The 22,262-nt window shown below is 34.6% G+C and overlaps 1 protein-coding gene across 1 annotated transcript; it reads right to left on the bottom strand.

Annotated features, from left to right (window-relative positions):
• Positions 1–15,931: 15,931 nt before the first annotated feature.
• On the bottom strand, positions 15,932–19,482 carry LOC149565921 (CBL-interacting serine/threonine-protein kinase 3-like). Its single transcript, XM_089816412.1, has 2 exons — positions 19,470–19,482; positions 15,932–16,752 (listed from the first exon to the last, which is right to left on the bottom strand). Exon 2 carries the CDS (start codon positions 16,748–16,750, stop codon positions 15,932–15,934), a length of 819 nt encoding a protein of 272 aa, XP_089672538.1. The 5' UTR covers positions 16,751–16,752; positions 19,470–19,482.
• Between the last annotated feature and the right edge of the window lie 2,780 nt (positions 19,483–22,262).

The raw sequence follows: 22,262 nt of genomic DNA, 5'->3' as shown, positions 1-22,262 counted from the left end.
GTGAAGGGAAATGAGAGCACCCCAAAAATTCATCTGAGATCAGTATGGACATCCTGTATGCAATAGTTCCTTGTACAACATCTAATCAGCAAATACAAGTGCATACTACTATGCCATAAAAGCAGAAACATACATAGTTGATTTCCCACAATTAAAACCTTAAAGGAAAGTGATTGCAATTTACTGATCTAAACAAAATTCAGCAGCATTACGACATACATATTATTACTCTAGAATTATAGAACTAGAAGAATTAGATAGAATAGAGAACATAGATATACATGGGGAAAACCTTTCCAGTTAAAAAACCCCACCTTCCAAACCATCAAGCTGATGTATTATTCAGTAACAAGTTACAATACATTTTCAGCCTTCACATGGAGATTTACATCTTGGTCCATTCTAGAGAAAATTTGGTAGCATAACCCTGTGCAAATATCTTCTCATCTCACTCTTCCACTCTGTTCATTACAACATGCAATACCCGTTTTATGAACATCTTAAGACCCAACAAAATGCCCACAATGGAGTTGGGCGTTTTTCATGGCTCAACCACCAAGAAACATGCACAATACCACATGTACATCCAATACCAAGAAAAGGACGTCCATCCCTTGAATAAGCAATGACAGCTTGTCATAGAATCTGCCAAAAATAGCGGTCACAAGAGAAGTGTAAGGGAATCCATCATACCAACCTATTTTTGGCATATTCTCTTACACACACCAACCACTCATTCTTGGGCGCCTAAATAGGCCTCATGTCATAAGATGCTCTTACACCTGTCATAGCTCATTCCTTAAATAGCTCTTATGCATCATAGGAATCTGTCATAACCATTTCAGCCATGATCTCCTTCACACACTTCAAGATGCCAACACATGTAAGTGATCAACATGCCAACTAGACATGTACACTCACATTTACATATTATTTGCAAAAATACATTTTACAAAACAAATAAGAATAAGAACAGGAATTATACAAGGTTGAGACACCTTATTCCTAACATTCTCCCACTTGTCGAACACCTTGTAAGAGCAACAGGAACATAACAGGAACTAACCGCTATAGGCCGAAAGGCCCATAGAATCTGAACACCATCTGAACTTCTTTGTGCTCACTAGTTTCATTAATGCATCTGCAACATTCTTCACAGTATCTACCTTCTCCAAATTTACCTTTCCATCTTCCACCACATCTCTCACAAAGTGAAACTGCACATCAATGTGCTTCGTTTTGGCATGGAAAGTTGGATTCTTCGCAAGGCAAATAGCACTCTGACTGTTACACCAAATAGTAATCTATTCTGCATCAACACCAACATTAGAACACAATCTCTTAAGCCAAATGGCTTCCTTACAAGCATGAAAACTGATGAAACTATATCATCATAGCTATCCATGAAACAACATAAATCATAACATATGCTCTCATGCTCCAACTAGACACCTGTCCAAATAACACAAGCATAAGATCCATGTGATAACAAAGGCTACACACACTTCCACTACTCCACTATGCTCATGAGCTACATAGAAGCATCAGAAATATCAACTTCTTAGCTCAACAAAACTGTGAAGTCATCCTCCAGAAAACAAGATAAAACATTAGCCAGAACAATAACCAAATTGATTTGTCCAATCCAACTGATAAACCCACGAGATTGAAAATAGCATCCACAGTAAATGCTAACTCATCCAATCACCCATACCTCAAAGGTATCAAACACCATAAAACTCATGCCAACAACATAACCAACCCATAAACTGCAACCTCAAGCTCTATGTGCAAACCATTCGATGAAGACCAAACACATACAAGAACTCCCACTACATGGATAATGTCGAATCTGAAAAATCAAAAGCATATTCAGTTTACTGACAAGAACAGAAAGAAAGTGAAACCATGTAGTACCAAGGACCATCCACAAAGATATACAAAACCTGTAGCAAAAACACTGCAAGAAACATCTCTCTCATCCAGTCTCCACAAATCTCCTATGTTCTCCACATCCAACAAAGACAAGAGATAAGGAAACCAGCTTGTCATCACCAAAAAATACTGAAGTACAAGTGATAACAATTTACCACAAAGGAGTGACCATATAGCTCCAAAAAATCTCAACAAACAATGTTATGTGAACCCAAACATTCAAGTAGATAACCAAGACCAAAGAAAGAAGTTGCAAACCATAAGCATGTAGCATGTCCTTCTACAAACACTTCTAAGTGTCAACTGTGCCAAGTATGATCTCCTTCATAGCCCCAATAGAAAAGCCATGAGTACATCCAAAACTGTTCAACCTCAAGAGATCAAGCATAACATGATATCATGAATCTACATGGATGTGAGCCTCTCAAAGAAGATCAATCAACTCCATTTCCCATTTCAGGAAATCAGCCCACTAACATCTCCTATTTTCATCATAAATCAAAGTACACCTCAAGGAGATAATCATGTTATCCATCTCTCACAATGAATCCTCCAGAACCATCTAACTGGAGCTCAAGATCCACAAATATGAAAGAAACGATAAAGCACCTGAAAGTAACATTGGACAATACCTCTCAAGTGATAAACTGCCAAGTAGACCAAGAGTGGGGAATGAGAATGCTCCTCCAAGATATGCAAGTCACCCTATGACTTATCAAAGAACAATCTCCTCATAGGTCTCTATTGAACTCACGTCCAACAAAGGTGTAGGCTCCTTGGACTTTTAGCTAAAATCTCATCAAGAGTATACATCTCAACAATATGTCTCTCATCTCAAGAGAACTCTAGCCTCACCTAAGTCTCCAAGTATCCACAAGCACCTGTAATCAATCACTCCATGCAAAACTCCACTGCAACATAGCACTGTCATGAAGTATCAAACAAATGATCAAAGTACTCAATACCAAGAAACTAAAACAAGATCAATGTCAAAGCTCCAACCATGGAATCAGGAACATAATCATGACATCATGATCTAAACCATCTCCTCCAAAGAGATAACATGCTTCATGTGATCATATCAAATAACTGTATCATGTCACAACTCTAAACTAGTAATAAAGAGAGAACCATGACATAAAAGCCGCCATGATAACATATCAAATAAAAGCATAAACAACATCTATACCAAGGACCCCTTGAATCCTAAAGATATCAACATCTCCAATCGCATGAAGATACCATCTCCAACTAGTGAACCAACAAATATGAAAGACCCTTCTGCAGCAACAGGATCTAAGGTATCCTCCAACATCTGCAACACTAAAGAAGATCATCCACCACCATATGATTGAAAAAATATAGCCACTGCTAAAGCTCCCACTGAAGTGTGATACCAAGATCTCCAAGCATGTGACACACCATCCTCAAAAATTGAAAACCATCCAGGTCCACACATAACATTGGGTGAAACCAAGATCTCCACACTAAGGAAATTCACCATGCTTTAGGACTCCATAAATGACTATCCAAGTACTCAAATATCATCCATCCTCTCATCTCAAAGCAACCCCACAAATGCACAAGTGACCACAAACAAGGTCAGCTAACAAGTCTGTACCAACACTAAATCAAATCTGGTGGATATAGACAATCCATATCCAAGTTATCCCACTGCAATTAAATGGGCGGCCTACCCACCTTACTGCATAACTTGTAGATCCAATCATTTCAACATGAAAAACCCACTATTGCATTAGTGACATATACAAATGAGATCAAAGAGAATAATCATGTAGATAACATGACTCAAACACCAGATCAAGCACAAATCTGATTTGCCAATTATGTCCACATCAAACACCATAGTCCAGGAATCCAACAAAGCATCACCACAGAAATGCTGAGTGACTGATCACGTACCAACATCTCTATGCAGAGAAAGAAAAACACCTCCTCTCACCATGCACAAAGAATGCATGCATGTAGAACTACAACCATCTCATCTGGTACCACTCTAAAGGAACAAGAGTCCAAAAAATAGCTCTTGAGTAGATCCACAAAAAACCACAAGCTTTTTATTTCAACATGCAAAACTTGCAAAAATACTGTGTTTAAGAACACCCATGCACATCCACACCCACTTCTCATCTGGAAGACTCAAAGTCTGAATAAAATACAAAACAACTGAACCCAGAATAATGGATTATCATAGATGAACATCACCATAGATTTTTTAGGAAAATCTATAAACCCCTTGAATCCAATGAACAAGAATCCAAGCCATGCATGGATAAACATCCAAGTCTGCTTGTAGACCAATTCCACAACCACTACTAGTACATGCATCTGAGAGAGAGAGACTATCTACAAGCTTCCAGATCATCCAATGATCAAATCCATAGTCTCAATGCATTCCACGTAACAAAAGAGACACCTTCAAATACCCATGCATCAAGAGTTATTCTGCTGTCAACCAAGAGCTCCAGATCAATGTCATTTCAACATGACCAACTCTATTTTCTCTATCTTCACCATCCTTCAAGAAATGTCTGCTATCTCCTGAAAGAATAAACAAACTACAAGACTTCCACTCATCAAAGGATTAATTATCATTTAATTTCTTCAAAACAAACTTCTTCAAGATCTGCAAGCTAAGAAATCTTAATAGAAGAAATACCCAGAACAAAAAAACTCTGTGAATCCTCCTATGCAAACAACATGCAATTCACAAAAATAGGCTCTGATACCAAAATGAAGGGAAATGAGAGTACCCCAAAAATTCATCTGAGATCAGTATGCACATCCTGTATGCAATAGTTCCTTGTACAGCATCTAATCAACAAATACAAGTGCATACTACTATGCCATACAAGCAGAAACAGACATAGTTGATTTCCCACAATTAAAACCTTAAAGGAAAGTGATTGCAATTTACTAATCTAAACAAAATTCAGCAGCAATACGGCATGTAGATTATTACTCTACAATCATAGAACTAGAAGAATTAGACAGAATAGAGAACACAGATATATGTGGGGAAAACCTTTCTAGGTAAAAAACCCCACCCTCCAAACCATCAAGCTAATGTATTATTCAGTAACAAGTTACAATACATTTTCAACCTTCACATGGAGATTTACATCTTGCTCCATTCTAGAGAAAATCTGGCAGCATAACCCTGTGCAAATATCTTCTCATCTCACTCTTCCACTCTGTTCATTACAACATGCAATACCCATTTTATGAACATCTTAAGACCCAACAAAATGCCCACAATGGAGTTGGGAATTTTTCATGGCTCAACCACCAAGAAACATGCACAATTCCACATGTACATCCAATAGCAAGAAAAGGGCGTCCATCCCTTGAATAGGCAATGACAGCTTGTCATAGAATCCGCCAAAAATAGCGGTCACAAGAGAAGTGTAAGGGAATCCATCATACCAACCTATTTTTGGCATATTCTCTTACACACACCAACCACTCATTCTTGGGCACCCAAATAGGCCTCATGTCATAAGATGCTCTTACACCTGTCATAGCTCATTCCTTAAATAGGTCTTACGCATCATAGGAATCCGTCATAACCATTTCAGCCATGATCTCCTTCACACACTTTAAGATGCCAACACATGTAAGTGATAAACATGCCAACTAGACATGTACACTCACATTTACATATTATTTGCAAAAATAAATTTTATAAAACAAATAATAATAAGAATAGGAACTATACAAGGTTGAGACACCTTATTCCTAACATTATGATGATGGAAAGTTTTAGTTTGAATGATTTCTCGCTAAATGATTTAGAGATTCTTGTTGGAATTATGCAAAATTTAGAGGTAGATTAGGGAAAGGATAAATTAGTTAACAAGGGGATATTAACTATGACAATTATAACTCTTCATGTGAATCATAGTTCTGCTACCCTAGGTAAGATTTGGGTTGATTTTTAACAGACCCAAAGGACATGACTTTCATATTTTTTATGGCTTTGAGGGATGGGCCACAAAAATATGATGACATGGTAATAGGAGAGTAATGGTAATTTTAATCAATTAAATGGTCTTTTGAATACCAAAATCCTTCATTATTGCAAATGGAATATGAAGGTGAGAAAGGGTTTGGCTCTAGTTTATTTGAGCAAGTTGTCATAGGGTGTGAATGGTATGACTATAGAGCTAAAAGATGGAGAGGGGGATCAATTTTTTAGTAGAGACAAGGGAGCATGGACCTACCTAAATTAAGGTGATTTCATCCCTTTTATCAAAAGAATTGAAGTACATGACAAAAGAGTGACGTAACAATTTAGGGACTCATGGAAAAACTGTTGGGTGAGCATTGATTCTATTTCCTTTGAAGTCACTAAGGAGATAATTACTAATGGAATGGGTCTTTCTATGGAGGGTAAGAGTTGGACAAAGTAGCCTAGGGTCATGAACAAGATGAGCCTATGAAAGTTCTTTCATTCTTATAAAATCCCTATCCACTTGCATGGTGGATTTGCTAGAGAAAAGCTCTTAGAGCCATGGAATATGGTATGTTACATTATTATGAGGTATCCCACCCTTGATGATAGTTGGGTTAAGGTGTACTATTACTACCATTTCCCTATCCTTAACCACTTTAGGAATAGGGAATGTATCTCTTTCCCATACTTGCTTCTTCATTCTATAGAAGACTATATTTGGAAGATCTACAAAAAGAACAAGGAAGGGAAAAGTCATGGTGTCTACCACGAAGCCCTTATTTTCCAAAATTTTAAATATTATAAGGGTCTCCATTCCAATATCCCCATCTAAAATCCTTCCCCACTTAAAAATAAAAAATTAACCCAAGCCTTGTCCCCTTCCTCCAAAACCTAGCCTAACAAGGAACCCTCAACCACTGGCAAAAAGTTAAAAAATGAAAAATATAGAGGTTATTGATATGGAAAGAACTGGCACCACTACTAGGAAAGGTAGTAATCTATCAAGTAAAATATTGTGGGAGAAAAAAGCCTTGGCCACCTTGGACAAGGATACTATGGATAATTTCGAGTCCATTGATAACTCGGGTAGGAAAATTGGACCCACACCTAAGAGAAAAGCAACTATAAGGAACTACGGGGATGATGAGGAGGATGAGACTAGTAGTGAAGAGAAAGAGGAAGGGGGTATGGCTAGAGCTAGGGATCAAGATAGTCCTCTCCCATCTAGGGTGTCTAATACTTTAAAAATTGATACTCCTAAGTCTAAGAAAGATGACACCATGGGAAGGCAAGGCACGATCATGTTGCCATTCAGAATGGGGAATCTAGGAGACCAAGCTCAATGAGGGGTCCATGTGGGAGGTGATGTTCAAAAGGAGGTGAATTTTAGGGGTATTGACACCCAAAAGGAGGCAAGAACAATTTGAAAATTTGAAAATTCCTAGGGGAGACTAGATATTGCCAAATTGGAGGAGTCCATAACCACCTTGATCAAGAAGAATGAGCACTTGGAGGATAAGTTTTAAATTTTTTCTAATTTCTCTATGAGGGTTATACATTCAGCTATGACTACTCTTCATCTTCTATATGTTGGAAAGGATGGAAATTTTGATGAAAAATACTAAGTCTCTATATGGATTTGTTACAGATAACTGGTTATGACTGCTCCTAGAGAACCCAAGGAAGAAAAGCAAGGAGAGTTAGGTCCATTTTGGTGTGTCTCTTTTTTGGTTTTTTTATATGTTAGTTAGTTGTTGTTTTTCCCTATGGGTTGTTTATGATATTACTTTACAAACTAGTTTTATGCCTAGGTTCAGCTAATTATACGTATAATGAAGACATTAATATTGTTAGTAGAAGTAGTAAAATTATAAACAACTTAATTTAGGGGGTTTTTTCTATTAAGAAAGGGGGTTGGTTAGTTTAATGGTTTTGACTCTTGGGTGATTTCCAACTCTTTTGGTTGTTTTGGGTTAGACCCATTTTGATCACTTTTTAATATAAAAAATAAGAGCTAGATGGGAAACTTTTGAATTCCAAACAAATACTTATACAATCTATGTTCAAATATATTTAAACTCAACACTTTAAAAAGAAAGCTAGTTGTAGTAATTTTTTTTTTCTTCTAGAATTTGCATTTTAATTCTAAGGTAGATTAAATATGTATATTTAAATTATATGTTTTCTTTGATGAATAATTTACTTGTATTGAAAAAATCTTGAACTCAACAACCTTTAATAACCAAACTTTAACAAAAAACTATAAACATTTTCCTCAAACCATTAAAATAGAACTTCACAAAAAATTACCTATTAATAAGCCATTGATTAATTAGGCTTAAATTTTTCTACCTATATGCCAAATTTATATATAATTTTATTTTAATTGCTAAACTAAGAGCATTCAATTTGAAAACCAACATTTACCTTTCTTGGGGTTTACAACTTGAAATCCCTTAACAAACCATGAATGCTTCATAATCTATTGTATATTAAACTGTATAATTACATGATGTTAGGGTGGTGCAGAGATCTCATGTTGGAGATTTCTTTCTCTATTTGGCAAAGTAAGGTAAGGTGAAGTTGTATATTAAACTATATAATAGCAACTTCTTTAAAATGAATTAATACTTGTAAGCTATAGTAAACCTTGGTTTTCAATTCTTTTTAATTTTATTATTCCTATTAAAGAAGTTACCTATAAATTCCTTCTAATCTTTACTATTCCTTCTTGTCTATAACTTTCATAACAAAAATCTACACAATGAAATTATAAAAACTTCAAAGTTAACATTCTTTCTAGTAATCATTCGCTTCTACAATAAATATATATATATATATATATATATATATATATATATATATATATATATATGAAAATAAAGAGTTTTTAAACATAATCAGTAATTAATAGAATGACTAAGTAAGCTTAACCTTTTAAGTTTCTCCTAATCAACCATAGAGTTATAGAATTTCACAAAAAAAGGTCCCATTCACATTTTTAAGGTCACATATAATTCTTGTTTTTTATTCATTCCTAAAAAGACACTTTCAAAGATCAAAATAGCTATAGGGAACTTTTATTATATAAAAAACCTCTTGCATTATATTTAAAAAGTAAGGTTTTAATATGCTAGAAATCATCCAACGGGTTTTCTATATGGTGTTAATAACCCAAAAAGTCAAAAATTAGAAGTCTTAAGTAGAAAAATGATTTTCCATTCAATTATTTTATAATTTTATCTTCATTTGTCATCTCATTAGTACTTGTAGTAGGCTAAGTACTATTGTGATGATCTTCAAATTTTATGCTTTAACTAGTGATTAAAACTAAATGTATGCAAACATCACAATTTACCACATTTTTATTTCATTATAAATTTTATAATAGTATTGTAAAATGTGATTGGCTAAATAAATATGAGTCTTATATGGAAATAATATCTTTAGTCCTATATGAAAATAATTTATGTAGTACTTTTTTGGGCGTCATTCTACCTACTTTTATATTCTAAAAATATAATATAATTAATAATATATTATTATAATTTAGATATTGAGAATTGAAAATAATAATGTAAGATCTAATATATTTAGTATATAATATAATTTAAAATATTGTAATATTTTTCTATTGTATATTAAGTAAATAACGAGACAGTTTTTACAAAATATCAATGCCCAAAATGCTCAAGAAAGGGTTTCATATCAACTACTATCTAAGATCTAACCACTCATAATACAAAAAATAGTAGTCATTATGATTGCACTAAAGAGTTTACATTTCTATATTCACCAGAAAGAACAAGGAAATTAATGACATCTACTCTTTGTCTTCCTCACTAGACTCTATGGTGCTGAAATGAACAAGAGATATCATCAAGAGGTTGGTTGGGATCTCTCTATCCTTTGCTTTCTCTTCCAATTTCCTTTTGTTTCTAAATGAAGAGTTCTAAAGGAACATTAAACTCATTAACATCTTTCACAGAGATATAACCACACACTAAGTCCTTCTTTTCCAATACACTTTGAGTATCTTTTAGCTCAACTAAAGGAGTTTATTTTCTTTGATCTTGAATACAATTATGACTTGCAAGGCAACATCAACATATATGAGTCTCCTCAGAGACTCAGTAATGCATCTACCTTTACCCTTCAAAATATCATTATTCCTATACTTCTATGGAAACCAAAGTATAATAGAAACCAAAGTATAATAGAAGAAATAATAGACTAAAACACATTACACCATTTACTATTGCCACTAATTTTGCCAAAGATAATGTAACAAATGAGAAATTACAATCAAATTTGATACCAAAAAGGTTCTATATCTCCCTATAAAAAAAATGGAAAAAAACCATGAAAAATATATTCATGTTTTTTATTAAGAAAAATAGGTTTTATAGGGATCCTCAAACCTAATAGTTCTTACATAAAATAGGTAGGAAGTTTAAAATGCCCAGAAACAGAAACATGGCCAACATAAAGCTAAGAAAAGAAGATAGCTAAAACTCGACAAGAAAAAACCAACAAGCCAACAAAAAGGTCAAGACAAAAGATAGGCTAAAACCTGACAAGAAAAAATCAACAAAAACAACAACAACTAGATATGAAACTTATATATTATGTACTTGCTCCTCCATCCTCCTCTCAAGGTCCTAGTCTTTGTTGCATCCTTGTTTCTCTAAAGCTCTTCCTCCAGGTGTTCCTTTTCCTTCTCATAAGTCCGACCCAGATGGCTTTGAGTTATGTCCATTATGGAGCATTCTTCCATCATGTCTTCTTCATTGTCCTTTTCATCCTCCTCCACAACAAGCCCCCTTACTTTCAGCTTCCCACTAAGACTAACAATGTTTTCATTGAGGGATTTAAGGATACTGAGCATCTAGTTAGCCATACTGAAGTTGAAGTTCTCCATATTTTTCATCTTATCTTTAGCCAACTTTATTTGATCCCCAATTGGGCTGGTTCCTTTGCTCATTCTTCTTCACCTAGCTTTCCATCAGCCCCAATCTATCTCTAACTTCCTCCAACACATGAAAAGTCTATTTCATAGATCAAAAGTTGTCAACCATGCCATTTTTGGCATTGTTGAGAAAGTTCATTCCCACCTCCCTCACATTTTCGGTAATGGCCACCAACACCAGATCGATGAATTCATCCAGTTGGATTTTCCCCTCTTTTTTTTCAAGGATTTGAGGGTTCATAACTTCATGAACTATCCCCATTTTGGAGGTTCTGGCATTGATATTCTTCTAGGCCATTCGCCTATCTCTGATTTCCACCACACACTTGTGTTGCCCTCCTCCATTTTCTCATTTTTCTCTTGTGGGGACTTGGGAGGTGGGAGAGAAGCAGAAAGCACTGGCCCTCTAACATTTTCCCCCTCTAGTGGCATGTCCTTCTTCCTCATCTTCCTCTACTTCTTTTTGGGGGTTGCATCCAGCTCCACTCTAGTCTCATCATCCACACCCTTGGTCTCCTCATCCATGTCCACGTCAAAAAAATAAATTCATGTTGTCTATAAATGGAGCAAGTGTTAACATCTCCCCTTGGATTTTTGAAGGGGAACTTGTGGAGAAACATTCTCCATAGGAAGCAAGTAATCTTGGGTTCAATAGGTCTTGCCCATAGATTTGCAAGGGTGATTCTCCATATAGCTTGTGTAAGGGATAGCTCCCAACAAGAATTTAGGTTTATCAAGGAAAATAGAACTAGTTGAAAGAATAGAATAGACATATTTAGACTTGACAAGATGTAAAGGGGTAGAGTCTAGTCAACATAACTAAGAATAACAAGATTCAAGGGAGCAACACATGGGTCTAACACCAGTATCATTATGAGTATTATTTATGATACAATATGTCATCCACTAGGATGAAGGAATCTTGAATTTATCTCTAAGTTCTTCCCACTAAATTAGCATCCCATCACATGTGATATCCTTAAAGCTACAAATATCTACCTTAGCCTATTTCTTAGTGGAGTAGCCTTGAACAATGGCTAAAGGTTTTGTATTGCTTCTTATGTTCCACCATATAAAACTCTTACCACACTATATGTTACCCTTCTCAGAACTATGCATTCTTCCAAGTATTGGTCCCACACTTGCCCATCTTTTCCATAATGATTTGAATACATTGGAGCCTCCTACTATAGTTTTTTCTTCTAATACTTAGAAGTCCATTGTATCCAAATCATTCTAGTATTTTATCTCCACAGGAGTGTCCAGTACTTAAATTATGCCTAATGAGAACTTTCCAAGGCTCATCACCTTGAACTAATTTTACAATCCACTTAATAGCCAAAGCTATACCTTGTTGTCTGAGATCCTTTAGGCCCAATCCTCCAAGTTCTTTTCTTTTGGTGTACCAATCCCATCTTACTGAATGTGTTCTCTTGGTTCCTTTTCCATCTGACCATAGGAAATTCCTAATAATCTTCTGAAGGAACTCAAATTGATTGACATTAAATAACCAACCAAAAGAGAAACATACAAAATAGGATGATTAAATATTCTAATAGACTTGCACCCTACTAGCCATAGTTAGGTAGAATGAATTCCATTTATTGAGTTTAGCACTAATTTTTTCTCTAATATAATTCCACATATCATTAATGCTTGGGTTAATAGAAAAAATAATTCCAAGATACCTTACAATACAATATTTATTGCACCAAGGAGAGGGAGACAAGTTCCATCCTAACAAACTAGATTTAGAAATCAAGAGTTGTCGTCATGAGAAACAAAATAAGTTATTTTTTTACATCTAATGATCTATATTATTCTCTTTCAAGAAAAATAGGATAGCTATATCATCAGTGAATTGCAAATTAGACATCTCTTCATTACTTGGGAGTCTAGGGCCTTGAACTTTATGGGATAAGGAGTAATCCCTAAGAAGATAATGAAGAGAGTCAGCTAGATCCAAAGGGAAGCCCTACTTGATTGATTCAAAAAGCTCAAAAAAATCTAATATGTCATTGTTAACCTCAATAATAGCCCTAGCACCCTTCATTAATGTTTCAAACATATGGTAAAATTTTACAGGGAAACCAAGAGCTTCCTGCATCATTAAGATGAAGCCTCATTCAACCCTCTTATTTACTTTCTTAAAATCAATCAATAACATCCCAAAACTTTTCCCTAATAATTTAGCCCAGTCTAAAGTCTCCTAGAAAGTAATAAGGTTTTCCAAGATGTATCTCCCTTTCACAAAACTAGTCTGATGAAGGTTGATCATCTTGGGAAGAATACATTCAATTCTAATGGCCAAGATCTTGTCTACAATTTGATAGACTACAATTCTAATGGCCAAGATCTTGTCTACAATTTGATAGACCACATTAAGGAGTGTAATTGGTCTTCAATTCTTAATGAGTGTTTTGTCTCCTCCTTTAGGAAGTAGTTTGATAAGACTTGAATTGATCTCTTGACCTAGTAAACCTAAGCTCAAATCATAGTCATATACCTCCTTCAACACTAGACAAATCCATTGAGAATTTTCTTTGAAGAATTCTACAAGTATACCATCCAGTCTAGGAGCCTTCTCCCTACTCACTAGTGATATTGCATTCAGAATCAAATCATTTCAATGGTCCACCTTTAACACTCTCCCAATAAGCTCGAGCAGTTGAGGAACATAATTCTAATTTTATAGTGAGAGATTACTAAACATAATCCATCCTGGGACTAGCAAGAGCGAGAACCTCCTCATTAATTGATTCAAGTGACCATGGTAGGGCTCCAAATTCAGCATTTTTGACCCTCCAAAATTATTTTTGGACAACTACTTTTTGAGAGATGGGATTGCAAAAAATCAAGATGAACAAACTGTGTTGTAGCATATGAAAAAAAGAAAAATGATGCCCTAGTTACTTTTCCCACACTCTATGAAACCAACTATTTAAAAAATTCCTTCATGGAAAATTCAACGGGTTCATGGCAACCAAAAAAAATTTCAATGTTCTTTATTTTATTCTTTTCTTTATCTAGTTTTAATTTCCTATGGTCGTTAGGTTCAACAAAAAATTTTGGCGAAGGTAATCCCTTTAACTCTATCTCCTTCTTGGGGCTGGATGTGAGTTGATGCTTCTGGTAAATTTGGCTTCTATTAGCACAACTTGGGTTGCCTGCAATGACTGTTTGGAGGAGATGGGCCACTTGTTTCCTCCATTTTTTCTGTAATTGGTTCTTTTCCTTTGTATGCCATGGTGGTTTTCCAATGACTTCCACCAATGACTTAGCCATAGTGGATTGGGAAAGAACCTGATGAATTAAGGGTATTGTGAGAGTTGCAGTAGGTACTAATTGCTTGAGACAGGCTGATTTTCCCAGTGAGGCTAAATCCATTAATGCCTCTTATGAAGGATTAATTCAAGGATTCTATGGACCACTATTGTAGAGCCCTCCATCCTCTTTCTTTTTCCAAAAGAAAAATTATAATTTAAAAAATATATATGTAATAATTTGTATATTTAAACATAAAATATATTTTATATAATATTCAATTAATAAGTTTAATATAAAAATATTACTTCTTTTATAACTATACAAAAATATAATAATAATTAAAAATTAATATATTTACACCTTGATTAATCATCTAACATTTTTAGATATGCTTTAGAGATCTAATCTCCACCAATTTTCATGTCAATTTATTTAACAAGAGAGACTTGATCAAGAAATACAAGAATGTTAAGACACTAACAAATAAAAATTCATAAAAATATTTTTAAAAAGATAATATCATTGTTTTAAAAAGAAATACTATAAAATGAATTTTTCATGTCAAAGAACTTATCATTTAAAGAAGGTATGAATGTTCTAAATATATATATATATAACTAACACAACACAATAAATCTAGATATGACCATTTTAAAAACCTAAATAAAATATAATTCCTATTTCAATTCCTATTTATATTTCATTTACCAATATTCAATTATTTATATTAGTTTATACTTCTTATTATCTTTCTCGTATTAAAAATATGTACGAACAAATGAACTTCATTAATAAATTAAAATAAATCAAAATCAGTACGTCTATTTGACTGTGTATATATAAATAATAATTTAGAGTCATATTTTAAGTTTTTTAAACTTGGAATTTTGTACATCGTCTTCAGGTGACAAAAAAAATTCTTTAATCATAGGCTTTAGTTCTTGTTCACACAGTTTTTAATATTCTAATAAATCTCCACTTTTCCTATTAACTTCTACTTTAAATAGCGATGGTCCTACTTCATATATCTTAGCTTTAATTTCCAAATCGGCTTTCCTCCAAGCTTCTTTTCTCTTTATATTCATGGTAAAATGTGTCGTTTTGGATGTAAATTTCCACTCCTTCCCAATCTTCTCAAGATTTTGAACATTACTAACTATAGATTCATTTGATATGAAACTAAATTTTGAATTCTCCTTTTTTCTGTCATTTGGAGTAATCAAAGGTGAGAGGTCAAATCTTGAGTTGATAATTTCAAAGGCATTAAGATAATTGCATTTTTTCTGTCTATTAAATCTTTCAATGGGAACTTCTGTTATCAAACAATAATTAAATATTAGTCTATATTTTAATAAAAGAAAACTACAAATAATATATTTATTTTTATTTATTCTACTCATTTAATTTTCTAACATCAATTTATTTTGTTTATATAATATAATACTTTTAAAAAAAGGTTATCTAAATTTTTAAGAATATAAAGACTAAATTTAATCATATATGCATATACTTGAGAAAAGATTATGATTAATATCAACAATGACCTAATTCAATTTTTTTGCGAAAAGATTACATTTGATATCAAGAATGTCCTAATTCAAATCTTTTGAACTCTCCTCAAGAACTACTAAAATCTAAGTACAAGATCTTTAAAAAAAAAAGCTAATTGTTGTAAATTGAAGTAATATTTTATAATTTCTAAATTTTACAACTGAAGTGTGATGTGAAGTAGAGTACATGTCATATATTCAAACTAAACTGAGAGCATACATTTTGAGAAAACATCAATAACCTTTCCTGGGGTTTATAGGTTTAAAGCCCTTAGCAAACCAGTTGTGTTCCATAATCTGTTTTGTATTAAACCGTGTCTTAGGGTTGGGATCCAGAATCTTGGCCAGCAGCTGTTGCACCCCATCTGAGAGGAGCCACGGTACATCAAATCTCAATTCCATCTTCGGAGGAACAAAGTAATTGAAGAACCCATAAGTCATTTTACCAAAAGGATGGCGCCCCTCCAAAAACAGATACAAAATAACACCACACATCCAAACATCAGCTTTGGCACCGTCATAGCCAAACAAAGAGGTAGAAACCTCGGGAGCTATATATGGCCGCGTCCCACACCATCCATGCAACTTCCCGCCATCCTTCTCCAACGTACTCAGCCCAAAATCAGCCACCTTCAGGTTCCCGTCTCCGTCAACTAACAGATTCTCCAGCTTCAGATCCCTGTGGAAAACCCCGCGGCTGTGACAGAAATCTACCGCGCTGATCAATTGCTGGAAGTACTTTTTGGCCTCCTCTTCTTCGAAACTTCCCACCGCGTCGATTTTGTCGAAGAAATCTCCACCGCTGACGTATTCCATGACTAAGAATATCTTTGTTTTGGTGGCCATGACTTCGTATAGTTGAACAATGTTGGGGTGGCGAAGAGATCTCATGTTGGTGATTTCTTTCTCAATTTGGCCGAGTGAGGAAGTGAAGAGTCTCTCCTTGTCCAGAAACTTAATGGCAACTGTCTCACCCGTTTTAGTGTGCACTGCGCGGTATACTTTTGCCCATCCGCCCTCTCCGAGTAGCTTCTCTATTTTATATTTGCCCATCACAATTTGACCTAACTCCATGGCTTCCTTCGTTTTGAAACTTTTCTATTCAATTTGTCTATTGGAGATTCAGCTCTTTATATCAATTTGTCTAATGGAGATTCTGCTCTGTATATCAATTTGTTCATTGGAGATTCAGCTCTTTATATCGATAGAGAAAACTAAGACGTATGTCTTCTTCGAGATATGAAGAGTCACTTCAAGAGGTGCGCAAATGGGAGATGGAGAATAACGAGGAGATACTCTTAACATACGATTTTTAAGCACTCGTTAATTCATGGTTTTCATAATCTGATTAATTTTCAAAGCTCTTGTATGGATTAGTTTGCTTGTTTCACAAAATCGAAATACGGGGAAGGAAGGTAAACATATTAGATCTCGCAGATTATTATTATTGTTAATTGCCTTTCACGAGATAATAAGATTAAGTGTATTAATATATACTTTTGAAACAGAAAATTTAAAATCCTTGTATTATGTAGTTTATTTATTATACTAAAAGAAAAGTTAATATTGATTATAATAAGTGTTATGTAGTTGCTTGTATTTGTCATATAGTTTATTTATAATTAAAAAATTAAAAAATTAAAATGTTATAAAAAATATTGAATAATAGAAAAAAAAATAATTGCATTGATTGGTTGAAATAGAAAATATTAAGTGAAAGTACTCAATTAATCTAATGTGTAATTTAGTAGTTTACTTAGCATAACATGTCCCCTCTTGTGAAAGTAATGAAAACTTTTTTAAGAATAACTTTCTTACTTGTAGATTTATCTAGATAAAGATATATGACCTAAATATGAAAATAAATTACAAAAATATTATAAAATTAAATTATTTATCAATTTTTACATTAAAAAATACTACTTGAATATTGAATTGAAACAATGGAATCAAAAATATTGGAAGATTTGCATTTATCACCATTATTACACGTGTGAAATCATAACATTGAAATTTTAACACCTTACAACCTTAAATTCAAATGTAAATTAAAAATCTTGAATTACTACTAGATAGATATCATTATAAAAATGATTAAAATTTAAATTACTACATCAAATGAAAAGTTTTATTTCCATTCTTTTTAAAATTTCTTAAGTTTTTTATATTTTGATTTTTTTGACCAACCTTAAATTTTTAATTTTATTTTCATTTTTTTAAATGATTATTTATATCTTTAAGTTTATAATTTAGCAAATACTAAATGTGATATTAAATTATTTTTAAAAATATACCATATTTATAACAAATATTAAGATTTTGACATTAGATGGTTGTCAAAGTTAGCCTAGAAAGCAAATGTTAACATTAACACACTCACAACAACTCATTTTTTGTGTAACCTTGCTTAACAAATCCAATATCTTAAAAATGAATGGCGAGTGTTGGAAAAGGAGGGAAGAACAACTTTCAAAATTTGAATTCTAAATAGGGCGGGATTTCTTTGGAATGTCAAAATCGAGCCCCTAGCCTGGGGCATGGGTCACTGAAGGGGGACGGTCGGGGATTTTCTAGTACAGGGGACCAATCAGAGAAAGATGATGGGGACCCAAATGCTCCCCCCAAGGTGTTGGACAAGATTCCATCGGTTCCCAAGGTGCATCTACCGGGCTCTACTAAGTGGTTGTCTTTTTTCGAGGTCAAGCCTAGAGGTAAGTTGTCTTTCCCACTTGTTAAAATTCTCCCTAAGACGGAAAAAGGATCTTATGCCATTGTCATTCCGGACAAGCTCGTGGATCATAGTATTGCGACAATGGCTTCAACCTTGGTTGGAAAATTCATAGGGCCAAGGCCAAATATAGATATTGTGAGATTTTTTATTAAGAAGAAATGGGCCCTTAAAGGTCAAGTCTCTATCACAACCATGGCTAAGGGCTTTCTATCTTTTGAGTTTTCTTGTATGTAATACCTCTCAAACATTTTGTGTGAGGGGCCATGGGTCCTAGGCCGTTCTACTTTGGTTCTCCAGAAGTGGTCTTTAAAGCTGAACCTGAACGACTCTTTCTTTGTGAAAGCCCTTGTCTGAGTAAGGCTTCTAGAACACCCCTTAGAGTTCTAGAATGAAGTTTTTTTGCAGGTAGCTAGCTCCTTTGGGGAACTCCTCTCAATAGATCTGACTACAGCCTCGAAAAGACATCTTACCTATGCTCACATTTACATAGGGGTAAGGGAAGGTGTAGACATGCCAAAAATAGTGACATTCCATTCCAAATTGGGTGTGCATTATCAAAAACTAATATATGAGATGGTGCCATTTGCATGCTTTCTTTGTTTTAAATCAGGACACAAGGAAAATCAATACCCTAAAGCTAAGGTAGAATGGAAAAAGAGTAAGCCTACAGGTACTTCAGTAAAGGGTAAGAAAATGGTTTGGAAATAGAAAATTACTAATATCTTTGAGAACTAGGATGAGACTATGGGAAAGAATAATGCCCTTGACCAAGAAGGAGATCAAGGCAATGTAGGTAGTAAAGGATCAAAGGTGCTAGAAAAAGAGGATCAGGAGGTCGATGCCATGGAAGTGGCAGGTAGTATTTTGCTTAATGAAAAAGAGTAGGAAGTTGGTAGACTAGAGGAACCTCAAATGGAGAATAAGTCAAAAACATAATTGTTGGCCCCAACTAGTTGATCGGGAGTACTCTCAAAGGTTTTTTATCACAACCTATTTGATGGAAAAAAAGGAGATGAGGTAAGCCATGTTGGGCAGGAGATGGTAGATGAGGTTTAGGATCAAAGACTATCCTTGGACCTCCCTTTGGTTCCTCTAGAGAATCTACCAGTATCCAAAGACCTGGGGATAAAGCTTTTAGATCTAATTAATAACTCTTCCCTAGAACATATCTCAAAATGGGAGGAATGGATAAATAGTTTCTCTCAAGACAACAAAGGCAACTGGAGTATGGTTAAAAAGAAGAAAAATCAAAATCAAGATCATCCCCCTTTGTCTCCAGTGATGACCAGAAGTAGGGTCAAGGCAGATGTTGGGGCAAAACCTAAGTTTCTAGGTAAAAAAAGCCTAAATCAGGCTATACAAGAGGAGGATAGAAAGAACTTGGTAGATGGGAGCCAAAGAACCATCAAGGAATTCTCTAGAAAAAAGAAATGAAGATCATATCTTGGAACATAAGGGGCCTAAATGGTGCCCACAAATAGAAGTTAGTTCAGAATATGATCAAAGACCTAAGACCTGATTTTTTACTAATTCAAGAAACAAAAATGAGAAAAGACATGGTAGGAAAGTTATCCTCTAGTAGTAATATGAGTAGTGAGGCTACAGACATTGAGGGAGCTTTAGGGGGAGTTCTGACACTCTTCAACAGAAAAGCTTTTCAGATCTCTACTATTCTTATTGAAGGTAATGCTCTCCTTTGCAAGGTCTCTCATGTACATAGTTGTGACTCTTGGTTTATCTTAAATGTGTATGCTCCCAATTCCAAAAGAGAGAGAAGGGTTTTTTGGGCTAAGATTATTGATGTTATTCAAAATAGTAACATAAATAAAGGTGTTATTATGGGGGATTTCAACTCCCCCCTTATAGATGAGGAAAAGCTTGGGGGGCTAGCACTGGATCAGAAAAGTAAATTAGACCTCTCATACTTTATTAATAGTCTGGCTTTTATGGATGTTGATCTTTCAGGGGGAAGATTCACTTGGTCAAATAGAAGAATTTGCAAGCATTGCATCCAAGTTTGTCTTGATAGAGCCCTAATTTTTCCAGACTGGATGCAAACCCACATGTGCAGACTCTCCCTCCTTCCTAGAGTTGGATTGGATGACTCATCCATCTTGCTCTTAGTTAGTCCTTTGTTGGCTAAAAAAAATTTCCCTTTACATTTTGAGAAGATGTGGACTTTCTATTCAGATTTGGAAGCTAAGATTTCCTCTTGGTGGAATATAGAGGTGGAAAGTATAGCAATGTTCAAGATAGCTCAAGAACTGAAGAATGTGAAAAGAAACATAAAAGTCTAGAATAAGACAAATTTCAAGCATATCTTCTAGGAGAAGGATGAGAAGATAGATGAACTTCAAAAAGTCCAGGAATGGATTTAGTAGGAAGGATATAATGATTAGAATAGGATTGAAGAAAGGTCCATTCTATCTGATCTTCATAATATCATTAGTAGGGAAGAGCACTTTTGGAAGCAAAGATCTAGAGTTGATTGGCTCAAAGAGGAGGATCAGAACATCAAGTTCTTCCATATTTCCACCTTAAAGCATCGAGCACACAATAGGATTATGAGTATTAAGAGGGGGCAGGCCATCTTAACAAAGGATAATGAGATTGTGGATGAAGCTGTGCATTTCTTTTCATCGCTTCTTTCTAAGGACTCCTCACTTTTTCTGAAAGATCAAGAGGACATTTTGTCTTCAATCCCCAATCTATTACAGGATCATATAATTCAATGCTGAAGGAAATTCCCACTTCACAAGAAATTTATCAAGCTCTTTTATATCTTCATGTTGATAAAGCTCTAGGGTCGGATGGATTTCAAAATTTCATTTTTCAAAAATATCGAGAGGTGGTCAAAAGGGATGTAGTGAAGGCAGTGCAAGAATTTTTTGGGGCCAAAAATCTTTTGAAAGAACTTAATGCTACATTTTTGGTGCTTATTCCAAAATCCCTGAGGTCTGACTCGATGGATAAGTTTAGACCTATTAGCCTATGTAATTCTTTCTATAAAAATCATATCAAAAGTTTTAACCACTAGGCTTATCAATGTTCTCCATTTGATTATGTCTCCACAACAAACTGGCTTTGTCCCAGGGAGATAGATCCTTGACTCAATAATGATGGTTCATGAGGTAATTCATTCATTGGAAGCTAGGAAGAGGGAAGGCTTTCTACTTAAGTTGGACCTATCAAAAGCTTATCATAGGGTAGACTAGGACTTGTTGAAGGCTATTCTCTAGGCTTTTGGATTTGATGCTTAGGTTTGTAAACTAATCCTTCAGCTTGTCTCCACCCCTTCTTTGGCCATTTTAGTCAATGGTTCTCCCTTGAATTTATTTTTCCCCTCAAGAGGACTTAGACAAGGAGATCCCTTATCCCCTATTCTTTTTATAATTAAGGCTGAGTGTATTGGGAGGTTAATCTTGAGGAAAAGACATGATCAGAGCTTGCATGGTCTTAAGCCATCATCTAGATAGATTTCTTTCACCCACCAACAATTTTTGGATGATACTATTCTAGGCAGGGAAGCCATGACTAGTCCAAGAGGCCAAGGTGTTACAATGCTTGCTGAATACTTACACGAGGGGTATACGCTAGTCTATAAACTGGGAGAAAAGATTGGTTTTGTTTATTAACACCCCAATTGAGTGACAGAGAAAAATAGCTTGAATCCTGAGATGTGGTGTGGGGTCTCTTCTAGCTAGTTACCTTGGTATCCCTTTTGGGTCTAAACCTTTAGAATCTTTTTGGAATGGTATTATAGATAGATTCAACAAGAATTTAGCAGGTTGGAAAGGAGCCAGTCTTGGTCAAGTAGGAAAATGTACCTTGGTG

The sequence above is a fragment of the Cupressus sempervirens genome, chromosome 3 (genome assembly GCF_028749045.1).
Source record: "Cupressus sempervirens isolate cs-2001-9-10 chromosome 3, ASM2874904v1, whole genome shotgun sequence".
In the NCBI taxonomy this organism is placed as follows: Eukaryota; Viridiplantae; Streptophyta; class Pinopsida; order Cupressales; family Cupressaceae; genus Cupressus; species Cupressus sempervirens.
Note: the sequence above shows the minus strand (reverse complement) of the source record. Positions and strands in the feature narration are given on the sequence as shown.